Source organism: Myotis yumanensis, unplaced genomic scaffold (genome assembly GCF_028538775.1).
Source record: "Myotis yumanensis isolate MYYU_CA2020_CCGP unplaced genomic scaffold, mMyoYum1.0.hap1 SCAF_15, whole genome shotgun sequence".
Lineage (NCBI taxonomy): Eukaryota > Metazoa > Chordata > Mammalia > Chiroptera > Vespertilionidae > Myotis > Myotis yumanensis.
The window spans coordinates 50,211,492-50,224,463 of NW_027223766.1; the positions used below are offsets into that span (position 1 = coordinate 50,211,492).

General features: G+C 38.1%; 1 protein-coding gene across 2 annotated transcripts in view; it reads left to right on the forward strand.

Moving 5' to 3' along the window:
- Positions 1–12,972, forward strand: part of EFR3A (EFR3 homolog A) — a 60,532-nt gene that overhangs the window by 19,166 nt on the left and 28,394 nt on the right. For both annotated transcript variants that reach the window (XM_070392351.1, XM_070392350.1), the window contains exons 3-7: positions 1,739–1,866; positions 3,094–3,244; positions 6,733–6,854; positions 10,520–10,669; positions 11,263–11,400. In XM_070392351.1, coding sequence (XP_070248452.1) covers positions 1,739–1,866; positions 3,094–3,244; positions 6,733–6,854; positions 10,520–10,669; positions 11,263–11,400 — 689 coding nt within the window. The remainder of the gene's footprint in view (positions 1–1,738; positions 1,867–3,093; positions 3,245–6,732; positions 6,855–10,519; positions 10,670–11,262; positions 11,401–12,972) is intronic.

Consider the following 12,972-nt stretch of genomic DNA (forward strand, 5'->3'; position numbering starts at 1 on the left):
TAACATTAATTTATATATCTCAAGCTATATTTCATTTTTAGTCAAATCTAATGTAAACATCCAGCTATTTAGAGGAGGCTAATCAGTTAAATGCCATGGGCTGCCAGATATTCTGCATAATATGTGGCATATAAAAAACCCTAAGATGTGGTTCCTGCCTTTAAGGAGCTTTCCATCCATTGGTTTAGACCAAAACAGACTGAATATTAAATCACAGTGCATAAATCAGCAAGTGAAAATGTTACGTGAAGCAGGTGGTATTGTTTCTCATAAAGCAGGGGTGGTATCAGTGGGTTGGAATCTCTGGGAAGCATTCTCCGAGAAATGAGACTTTCTGAGCTCTGAGGGATGTACACCATCTGGAGAAGTCGAGGTTAGTCTCTTTGTTGCAAGTGATGGGCCATGTGAGAGAAAAGGCCTGGGAAAGCAAGAGAGAGGTACATTTGGGATCAAGAACCTTCAAATTGTAGAGTGTTGGGTGGTAATCATGTTGAGCACAATTTCTGATTTGAAATTCCAGAAGTGTTATTTAATGGACTGAATATTCAGATCATTTTTCTCAGTCGTCTGAGACAAATGGTTACTAAAGATGAGGTGGAGGCCAGATCTAGAGGAATGGGATTGACAGGCAGGCTGTCTGCTTTATGCACTTTCACTTGTGGGTGGTGAGGGAGCTTTGAAAACTTGACCATGGGAATGATGACAGGTAACTTAGAGAATGATTACAGGAAGAATATTTACCAAGTATTTAGATAAGATTTATTTAAATAGCAATTTGTAGAGGAAAATTTAAAAAGGCTTACATGAACCTTGCATGCATAGCTCAGTTGACCACCTTTCTTAATTTTAACATATTAAACAAAAAAAAATCTTCTCTATCCAAAATGGATCAGATAGTAGGTGCCCAGGCACGGAGGGCTTCAGTCGTAGTCCCTGCCTTTAAAGAGCTCTCTAGTGAGGGGCAGATAACCACCCATTTCTTAAAATTAGTAGCAGTGTGATCAGTATCTCATTGTGCAGTAGAAATTATAAATAGTACTTATTTCATAAGGACCTCATGAGGATTAAATGAATTAACACAATGCTTTGCCTACGTTGATTCCTGGTGTCCATCACAAGTTAGCACCTGATTAGCATTTGTTTAAGATTGAAAAACTGATGTGACAAAGCATGATAGTAGAGATGAGTGTAAGGGTAAGCGCCATGACCTACAAGAACATGTGGGAGGAACATACATGCTGATTCATGGTGAGAAAAGCAGGGCAGTGGTCAGTGGAGAGGGAAGGTCATGAAGCATCTTTTTGCAAATGATGGGAATACCCTGTATCTTGTTTGTTACTGGGGGTTCTGTGGATGTATACAGCTGTCATATTTCAAATGATATATACATGGGTGCAGATTATTGTATATAAATTATTCCTCATTAATATTAGTAAGGGGTAAAAAAAGTGGGTGAGATGCAGTCATGTTAAATGATGATGTGTTAGAGTAATTCATTGCTTATGAAGGTATATTTCAGTGCTTTGTCTAAATGGGGCATTTCTTTAACTTCTTTAAATTCTGTGTATCTAAAATGGTGAATATTAGCATTAAGAAAGCTATGTCCAGAAAGGGTCAGCATAAATATGGCTTAGTCACCAATCCAGAAAGGGGAAATGTGCAGCAAGCAATACTTAGAAATAAAAAAAAAATAAGCATGAAAACATAGATAACCTGTTTAACTTGTTATTTTTTTTAGGATGGCCTTGTTAAAGCTGACATGGAAAAATTGACATTTTATGCAGTATCTGCTCCAGAGAAACTGGATCGAATTGGTTCTTACCTGGCAGAAAGGTTGAGCAGGGATGTTGTCAGACATCGTTCTGGGTAAGGAAAGTCATTGCTGCTAATATCGTGTCTTGGAAAATTCTCCCCAGGTTACAGCATCCTTTAAATTATTTTGCCGTCTAGTCAGGCAAAAGTGATAGGTAGATGATAAGACACTATAATACCACACTAGGAAATGTGTAATACCATATAGATGTTGCAGCTTTTATTACTTTCCTGGTGCTCAGATTTTAAGAATAAACTCATGTTAGTTAATGGAATCGCCTTTAGCTGAAGTGTCCATTAATTTCTGAGACTTTTTAATGGTAATAGTAGAAATTGACTCCCTTACTCTGTTAGTCTGATACAGTAATTTAAAAACCAGTGTCTAAATTGAAAACAACGAGAAAGATCCTGTTAACCAACTGATTTGTGTAACACAGTTTCAGTTTTACCTGTCAGAAGAGTAATGAGAGAACTGTGGTAGGCTTGGGTACTAAGGTTCAGAAGTTGAAAGCATGCTGATTTGAAATGGTGGGTGGTGTCCAACTACCTATAAGTAAGTTCTACCACCTTAATCCATTCTCTGGGCGTGAACAGTGATAACCTGGATGATTGCAGGTACTACGTTCCCATATTGTCATTCTGTGATCCTGGTTTTTAGGGTACGCTATTCCCCAAGTGATTATTGGCTTTCTCCACTTCCAAATTGTTACCACATAGAACATTTTGGGTGTCTTCATAGAATAGTTTTATAGTTGATTGTTGAAGCAAAGTTTACTAAAGTATGAATTTTAATTTTTAGTAGAAGCTTTAAAATTCAGTGAATTGTAAGGTAACATTTATGGGACATTTCCTTAACTGTTCTTGCTGATAATGTTTTATATATTCATGTTTACAAATATAAATAGATTATGTTGGAAATTTAGGCACATTGCTTATGATATTTATGGTTACAAAGAAATATGGTTAAAAATCTGGAAAACAAAATGTCCTGTTTGCAGAGACAAATATACGCAAAGGTCTTGTTAAAGAAGCTGTGGCAGAGTCTGGTCAGAAGGAGGAAATGCAGGCGTGCTGGCTGGTTTTCCTGTCCCTCAGCATGAGGGCTGTTTCATAACCTAAGGCCATCAGTGCTGTGAAAAGGAAGATTTCCCCTAGAAACTACTGAATTTGCGCTGCTGTGTTTTGTGCATTTGAATAAACTCATTTTAATTTTTCCAGTGAAAAGCACTTAGATTTAAGACAGCTAGAAAAGCTTTGACATTGTTTCTCTCTTACGCATAGGTATGTCTTAATTGCTATGGAGGCATTGGACCAGCTTCTCATGGCTTGCCATTCTCAAAGCATCAAGCCATTTGTAGAAAGCTTCCTTCATATGGTAGCAAAGCTGCTGGAATCAGGGGAACCAAAGCTTCAAGTTCTTGGAACAAACTCTGTGAGTAAAACCGTTGGCTTAACTGATTTTAAATGTAATTAGCATATTCAGAATTAATCTCTCTGAGAACATCTTCACCTTAGAAAGGCACAGGCTCTGGTCAGGGCCTTTGGCACCAGTACAGTTGCAGACGATGAGATCCCTTTGTCTCTAGCTTTGCTGTTGCTCCTTGCGAAATCTGTGATATCAGCCCATCGTGAGGCAACAGATCAGTTGGCCATCAAAGTAAGGGAGTATTTCCCCAGGCTTTCTCACATGACTTCTGAATTATTGCTGCTCACCACACTCATTTTCTTCTATCCTAAACCAGAGCTTGTTAAGCATATGTGGGGTTGGGGAAGGCATATCTGAAAAGGAAAATAAAATATAGGGATAATCTTTCTTGCCTTTAGTTTTATTATATAGCTAGAGGCCTGTTGCACGAAAAGATTTGTGCAATAGGCCTTCCCTTCCCCTGGCTGCCGGCACCGGTTTTCCTCCGGCACCCGGGACCCAGGCCTTCGCTCCGGTCGGAGCCGCCTTCAGTCTTCGCTTCGCGCCTACATATGCAAATTAACCGCCATCTTTGTTGGTTAATTTGCATATTGCTCTGATTAGCCAATGGTGGGTATAGCAAAGGTATGGTCAATTTGCATCTTTGTCTATTAGTAGATAGGATATTCAGTCTTTCAGTTCCAACTTCATCTCTGAGGAAGCTTTCAGGCATTCAGCCAATCTATATGTTCTCATCCAGGTTTTTATCAGCAACTAATAGATGAGGAATTGAAGCTAAAAACTTGTCCAAATACCCAGTGAAGTAATGCTGTGTGTAGCTGTGATTCAGTGTTGGGAATTTCATTGCTGCTGCCTTTTATTGTACCTTTTGAAACATAATCTAATTCTCCAATTAAATTTTTAAGTGAAAATTAGGACTTATTTTTTTATTGAGTATATACTATGTGCAAGGCATTTTGCTAACTTTTGTTTGGTTCTTATTTGAACCTCTCAACTGTGTAAAATATTCCATTTCACATTATGTTAGCAAATCCAGGTTCCAAATCTAGAGCCATCTAACAGTCTGTTCATAATCTCTGCACTGTACTCTCCTCATTTTCCTCCACCCTCCATCTGAGAAGTGTATTGTAGTGCAGAGCATATGGGTTTGGAGTTGGTTAGGGAGCTCCCAGAGCTGCAGGAATTAGAAGGCTTCTCTATGAAGTTGGGAAGGAGACGGGTTTGTGCCTTCCCCTGGAGGGAGCTGTTGTTTTCAACCTGCTTGTTATGCTCAGGGGCAACAAGGGCTGCTTCTGGAATGATCACACAGACCACACCATTATTTGGGGCTCCAGTAGATTAAAAGAGAATAAAGTTTCCCTCCTAAAAGTTTTTGTAGAAAAACTTTGCCCATTTTAGTGGGCAAATTTTTATTTCTGATTAAGTTTTTTCTAATTTTAAAAGTAATGTAAATTTATTGTAGCAAATTTGGAAAATTTTTTTAATGTTTTTATTGATTTCAGAGAGGAAGGGAGAGGTGGGAGAGAGAGATAGAAACACGCCCCACATTGGGGATCGAGCTGAAATCCGGGCACGTACCCTGACCAGGAATCTAACCGTGACCTCCTGGTTCATAGGTTGATGCTCAACCACTGAGCCAAGCCAGCCAGGCTGGAAAATTCTTAGAAAATGTAAAAGAGTAAACAAATTAAAGACACCTGTAATTCCAGTATTCAGGAGTAATCCTGTATATTTATTCTTAAAATATGTATTAGAAAATGAGGAATATATTGTGTATAGACTTTTGTGTGTATGTTTTTCATATATGTTTTTAAAGCATTTCTCATGTCATTTAAGGTTTATTTTTATGAAAAGTGTAAATATTTGGTTTAATATGTTCCAAAATTATTTGGTTAGTGTGCAGTGTGAGAATCTTGAAAAGTGGAGTCCAACTCCAGGACTGTAATGCCAGTTTCACTATTTACTATGTCACTGTGGGCAAATGATTTCACCTCTGAATTTCAGTGTTCTGATCTGTAAAATGGGGATAAACAACACATTCTTTTCAGTGTCATTGGAGTAATTAAAAAGAACCTGTGAAAACACCTAGCTCAGTGTATGATACAGAAGGTAATGAACTTCAGTTCAGTCTCAAGCAAGTGTATTATTTGTGTCTTTTTTCTAGGTAATGTGAATCATTTAAGAGTATAATTTAAAAGGGATGACAGCTCTGGCTGAATTAATTTAAAATATTTTTGGTATCATAATTTCATTCTTTAAAATTTATGCTATTTCAGTTTTATTTCTAGGAAAGTATCAGTAAATTTGATTGAGTAACTTTTTTGGATATAGCCTTGTATAGCCAGCAGTCTAGAGCCTGGCAGCTGTTTACATATGTATTTAAAGTTGCAAGTAAATCAATAGTTTATTACTGTAGGCTATTTAGTGTCCAGGATTAATAAATCCCCAAATGAGAAGAGATGGTGCATATTAAGGAATCTTAGGGCCAGGCCTGTGGTTCATGTAGGTATTTAAAATTTTCTAGACATGGATATTTCTTTCTTTTTTTTCTTAATCTTTAGAAAGGAGGTAGAATGAATCCTGTCCATCTCAGTATTTTTCTCCTCTACTGAGTTTATGTTTCTTTCACTTTATGTCCCCTTTTCCTTGTATATTTGTATAAAGATTATTCATTCATGTGTTGTGTATAGAAAGCTGTCCAGAAAGATTTCCTACTCACAATTAAGAAACAAAATTCCCTTAGGTTTGAGCCTGAGAGGACATCACTGAAGCCAGCTCCCAGGAAATGTAGGCGAGCTTCAGAACAAGACCTTTCCTTTTGGACTTGCAGGGGTCAGAACCTTTTCTCTGCCAAGGGCCATTTGGATGTTTATAACATCAATTGAGGGCCATACAGAATTATCCACTTAAAAACTAGCCTGCTGTATTGGGTCAGACTTTTCATTAACTCACCCCTGATGCCTTGGCAGGGCCAGACCCAAATGATTTTGTGGGCCTTATGCAGCTCAAGGGCCAGACGTTCCCCACCCCTGTTCTAGAGAGTCAGCTTATTCATTCAAAAGGAACTGGATTAGCAAGTTATATTAATACTAGAGGCCCAGTGCACGAAATTCGTGCACGGGTAGGGTCCCTAGTGGCTGCTGGCTGGGGCCTCCTTTCCCCCGGCTTCCTGCTGCCACCGCCCGCTGGGGTGGGGCCGGTCAGGGGGAGGGGCCTTGCGCGGTTGGCCAGCCAGCCCCGCCCCCTGGTCGAACTCCCAGTAGAGGGGACAATTTGCATATTAGGCTTTTATTATATAGGATATATAATGCTATAGCCTTTATTTTCTAAAGTTCTTTGTTCAAAAATTCTTTTTGTATATGTATGTGGTATTTATGATAAGTGCTTCTTATTTGGACATCGCTTGTTAATGTGACAAGTAATAAATGAAAGTAAATGTGTTTGGTCCACTTTAAAAAAGGTGGTGACATATTTATATTGTTTATTTTCTTTAGTTTGTCAAATTTGCAAATATTGAAGAAGACACGCCATCCTATCACAGACGTTATGACTTCTTTGTATCTCGCTTCAGTGCCATGTGTCATTCCTGCCATAGTGATCCAGATGTACGAACGGAGTATGTATTGTTTAACTTTATAATTTAAAGGCATAGCGCTATTTATTAATGAGTACCATGCTTATATATTACATAATAATTACTAAAGGAAACGTGAAAATACATGCTTTGTTCCTGAAGTACAACTTCTTACTGTTAGAAGAACTGACTGAAGTAGCAAAATTGAGCATGGTTTCTTAACTCATCGCAAATAAAGTTGTCTTTACTACTGTAACTCAGAGTGTCGCCGTCCCCTCCCCCCTCCCCCTTTACCCCCCCTCCAGTGTCAGAGCCTGTCATCCTATCTTTCTTCCTCCTTATACTCTAACCCAGCCACTTCTGGAACACACCAGGCACACTTTTCCCAGGCCTTTGGACTGAGTGATCTCTGTAGAATAACTCCCGGTCACCCTTCTTACCTCACTTTGTTCAGATTTCTGCATGTCGCCTTATCATGAGAGTCCTGCCCTGGCCACCTTTTATTTGTTAAATATTAACCCTCCCATCCCATCTCAGTTACTCTGTCTTCTGCTCTTCTGTGGACTCTGAACTCCAGGAGGGCCACAGCTTTATTTTGAGAACTGCTGTATCACTAACACTTTGAATTGTGCTGGGCGCATAGTGGGCTCTCAGTAAGTGCCTTTTGAATGAATGCATAGATTGAATGGTATGTTATTAGTCATTGTCAATCTCAGGTTCTCATAACAACTAATTTGAGCATTTTTAAACATTTTTCCTAAATACAACCTACTAATAATCTGGAATCAAATACTTATCTCCAAACACAGTCTATACATAGGCTGAAAGTTAAGAATTAAAAATAAAAATTACCCTGGTAAATAGAGTAATTTGAGCTTTTCCATAATACACTAGAAAGAAAGAAACTAACCTGAATTCATAGTTATGTGGGGCCAGACTAGCAAGATTTAGCATGCTTTGTAATTTTTACTTTTCTTTAAAAATAAATAAGGGAATGTGCAGAAATACAACTAACTAGCTTTTAGTGTGTAACCTACAGTGTTGGTTCACACAAGCAAAAGCAAGTATAAAAGTTATTTTAACTTGGGAGAAAGAAAGCTGAGAGATTTCAGATAGATTTGTTTCTGTCTGAGATGCTGTTAGTATAATTTTTCCTCAAGGTCATTTAGACTCCTGATGTTCTTCCTTTATTATGAGGGTAAAACCTTAGAAATGTAAAGATAACTGTAACTATCTTGTAATAATTAATTTCCTATGTCTCCCAGTCACCACTAAAATATCTTTTTTTATCCCTAAAGGACGTTAAAAACGTTTTATAAAACTGTTCCCTGTTTTCAGGGGCTGACATTAAAATGTTAATGGGGCAAAAAAGTATAAAAATTAGCTAAAGAAAATGGCAATTTTTTTAAGATTATAACAATTTTGCTTTCTTTTAAAATACAGAAATGATCCAGAATGTAGTGTTTTTTTCAGTTTAGTATTATAAGAATTAATAAACTGCACATAGACATTTCTTAAATTTTGGTTGAGGTGAGTTTCACATATAAACCAGTGTAGGTGAAAAGTGATGAGATCCATAAAATTAATGAAAGGATGCATTTAAGAAATTCAAAATTTTATTACATTATCTTATTTTTAAGTATGTAGCGCCCCCTACTGAAAGATCTTGTCTTTTGAACATTTTCATGTAACAATTTTCATTAATGTTTACAAAAAGAAGCTTGACATTTTCTATACACAAGTGAGAGGCCTTGTAGTACTTTTTTCTGACTGGATGTTTTTCTAGTATTTTGTGATAATTGAAATTCCAGAATAACAACATTTCATTTGCAGTCCCTGTAAAACAAATGAGTAAACTAAAATGCTTTGCCATACTTAGCTGGCTAGATTTTTCCTGCTCTGCCTTAAGTCAAAGCTCTTTTGGTTTTCTTCAGGATATTTGTATTCCTCTTTAGGTTTTAGCTGCGATACTTATTATCAATCCCTTTAATTTAGCAAAACCCAACCAGATAGAACTCAGGGCCTCTGCGGTGGGAAATGGGGAATGGGTCTGATAACGGTTAAGATTTTCTTAAAATATTTGTCTTGCAGGAGCAGTTCCCACATGTAAAGTCATGCATCACAGTCTTAAACTCTAATTTCCCAAGCAACCTTCAGCTGTGGTAGAAATAATCATTATCATCACAGTGCTTAACTAACACTGAGTGCTTACTCTGGGCCAATTTGTATTGACTGAGCACTTTACATGAATTAATTTATTCAACCCTTAATTCATTCAAACCTTCCTATGCTTTAGGTAAGACAGTTGGTCTTGTTTACTCATAAGGAAACTATAAAATTTCTTTGAGGTCATGACTAGAATATGTTGGTTAGACCAGATACTAGACCTGAATTGGATGCCAGCTGGGTAGCTGTAATAGCTATAGGTAGTCCCACCTGCCCCAGACAGAGGCAGCACACACTGCTGTACTCTTTAGGCTACTGTGTCACAAGGCACCAGCCACCATTCTTGTGTCATCTTGTTTGCTCCACCTTGTCATCACCCAAGGAGTAGCAGTAGGTGCATAAAGCAGACACCGTGTAGTAACGTCAGGCTTGCCCACTTGTGATAGCCATAGAGTCTCTCACCCTTTATGTCTTAGGGAGCAGCATGAATAGACACAACTTTAAGACAGGCAGACTTTGTCTCTGGACTCCCAGTTCACTTTCTCACCTGTTCACCATTGTGTTACTGCCAGCTCCCATTCTCCATCTGCTCCCCCTGAAGGCCTGTGTCTTTTCCCCAGGGGGAAAAGCTGCCATTCTCTAACCTTCTCCTAGGTGTTGGGAGACAGTGCTGGATAAGCTGAATAGACCTTCAGTGGTGGATAGTTTGGGTTGTAATGAAAAAGAAAGTAAGCAGATTTGGCCAGAGGGAACATGTTTTAGGGCAAATAGGCTACCATGCTATTTTCTAGTCACTTCTTATTCTTGAACTTATGGATATTTTTATATATGTAAGAGTGAGGAAGAGCTTGAGGAAGTTGGGGCCGTGGATCGGGATGGGAGGGTGGGCTGCATTGTCTCATTGAGGGATGAATTTTAAGTCACAGAAGCACATGATAATGTAAACGTCAGTACACACAGGTATATAGGGACGTATACATACGGCCAAGGTTGTCTGCACTCCCTGGTGATAGTTCTCACTTGTCAGACCTGTAAAGGAACCAGCCTGGTCCTGCAGTCTTCCATCCAGAGGGGCTCAGGGCGGGAAGAGCCTCTCCGGAGGAAGCATGGGAAAAGTCTGAGGAAGCACTCAGGGTGCTCAGAGAGAGTGAAATCCTGTTTGCTCAGCTTCTGAGACGTGTAGGCAAGAAAGGGAGAGAATACAGCTCATTGCTTTAAAGTATTATCATCCTCTTAGGAAACCTAATGCTTTTGATTGATTCTCTTACTCAAATTATATGTAGACTAGATATTACTGTATTTTACGGTCCTTTTAGACTTTAAATGCTGACTTTTAAAAGATAGGACTGAAAGGAAGCCTCTTTTGTAGCTGCCTCATCTCTTTGTCCATCTTAAATTTCTGAGATTTTAATTTCTTAGACTTGTGTTGTTTTTATTTTATTGACTTGAGATAACAATATTTTGGGGGGATTCATTCTCTTAGCTAAAAAGCAGACTTGTTTAAATAACTTTTTTTCATGATTCAATTTTCTTTTTCATAGAATTCGAATTGCTGGAATCAGGGGTATTCAAGGTGTGGTTCGCAAAACAGTCAATGATGAACTTCGGGCCACCATTTGGGAACCTCAGCATATGGATAAAATTGTTCCATCCTTGCTGTTTAACATGCAGAAGATAGAAGAGGTCGACAGGTATTGAATAAGGGCCTTAGGGCTGGGGCTGCGTTACCTTTGTGTGAATGTATGTGTGCTTGCTCGCTAGGCTAAGAACGTTTTGTCTTTAGTATCATGTAAAAGTGGTCTGTAAACTTGAGTGAGTTTACTTGTAAATATGTGCCCTTTCTGAAAGATATTTGCCTTTTGTGATCACACAGATTGTCACTCATACACTTCAAGTTTTATTTGTTTTAGAATAATTTTATACTTTATTTGCAACTTATTATTGACCATCCAAATTGTTATTTGAATTACTATTACTTAAAGTTGCAAGTGTAAGACATAGAAATTATAGCTAAACTTTTGTTATTCTTTAGAGATCCAGCATGCTTTTCATGGAGTTAGAAATAACCAAAATAATAATAATAATGATAGTAGCAGCTATTTACTTTATAATTTTCTCAATAAAAAGGTTAAACTGTGTTTATTCCTTGCTCATTCTTTAAGATATTTGGGGATAAAAAGAAAGTGTCATTTTGTCATTTCTGAGAAGGAAAATCTGTTCTGTTTAACTTTAGACCAGTGTTAGAATTCTTACATTTGTGTTTATTATTTCTCTTTCCTTCCAGTCGCATAGGCCCTCCTTCTTCTCCCTCCGCAGCTGACAAAGAGGAGAATCCCGCTGTGCTGGCCGAAAACTGTCTCAGAGAGCTGCTGGGTCGAGCGACTTTTGGGAATATGAATAATGCTGTTAGACCAGTTTTTGCGTAAGTAGTTGGTATTTTCCTGGTTATTAGTGACTGTGTTGTATTCTGTGTTAACTTACAGAGGACAATACCATTTCTTGTATGAGGGAGTTACTAATGGGACAGTGGAGCATTGTGGGGAGAGTGCAGGATTGAGTCACATACCACATGTTTGAGTTGGTCCAAAAGCTTCCCCAGCTTTTTCTCCTTAAAAGTGAAGTGCAGTCATGTGCTTGATGCCATGTGCATCATTTATCTTGAATTTCTGCCCACAGACCTGGAAATGCATACCCACAGTAAACTATTAAAACTAACAGCGTCTAAGCATCAGGTATCTCATTTTGTTAACCTCTGAGGTCGAGTCCTCCAATTGGCTGGCTTGTTTCCTGGCTTGCTTTCTGCTGTGGCTGGACTGCCCTAGGGCACACCCTGTGCTCTGAGGAAATTTCTTCTTGCCCCAGTGACTGAGTCAGAGCAGGAAGAGTAAATCTCTGATGGGTACTTGTATTCTCCCTCCGGCAAAACATGTTTGTGAGCTTTGAGGTTCTCCACATATACACTGTCTTTCAAGCCCTGTCAAGGCGCTGGGTCTTCAGATGACAGAGCTACTGCTAATCTTCTGTGTCATTGCTGCACATTTTTGCAGGTCTTTCTTTTGTTGTTTGCCTTGTTCTTTTCTCTTCCTGATTGTAAGAATGTGTTTATAGAATATGTAAAGCGGTCTAGAAGTAACATTGAGAAGTCTTTACTTAGGGGAAATACTTGGGATCTTAGTTATAAAAATATGTAAACCACAAAATTATATTAAAAATCAGAGATTCATTAGATTTTCAAAAGGATCTGCGATTTTCACCACCGTTCCCCCCTCCAAAATTACCATTTAAGGACTCTTATAAAAAATATACTAAGGAATAATCAAAATCATGTTAAATATAACTAAAGGCAGATTTATTTTTTAATGTCCAGACATGCTGATTTAAGAATTCTAGTTTCTATCTTAATATATATTTTTTTAACCAAAAAGTACAATGTAAAGCCTTAAAAATCTATAGAGCTAGCCTGGAAGGTAGAAATTACCCAATTAACTGACTTGAATAACATGGAAGTGGGCTATATTCCATGTAGAGCTTGATGGACTTAAAACCCTATTCTGTGGTGGTTAATTAATTAATTAATGTTAATGAAATCGTTAATTATGTATTAGCTGTTTAGATAATTAAATATTGAAAGTCCCCTGCAAGTAAGGTACCAGGTATTTTGGGGACTATATACCTGAATAAAACTGTCCTGGTCCTTAAACTTGATGGCTAATTGACATGCACTATAATGAAATACAATATATGGGTTATAAGAAAAGGCCAAAAAGTGCTCTAGTGGGTTAAAGCACAGAATTCAAGTTGATTTTGGGATGTTGGGGTGTTTCTTTGGAGGTAGGCTTAGCTGGAGCAGTAGGTCTTCACAGGTTGAGATGCGTGAACAGAGGCAGAAAACAGGGTGGCTTCAGTGTATACTCAACTGTCCAGATTCTTTCCTTTTTGTGGAGTTTGGAATGAGCAACTTTTCTTTCTTGCCAGCTCATATAAAAGTCTTATA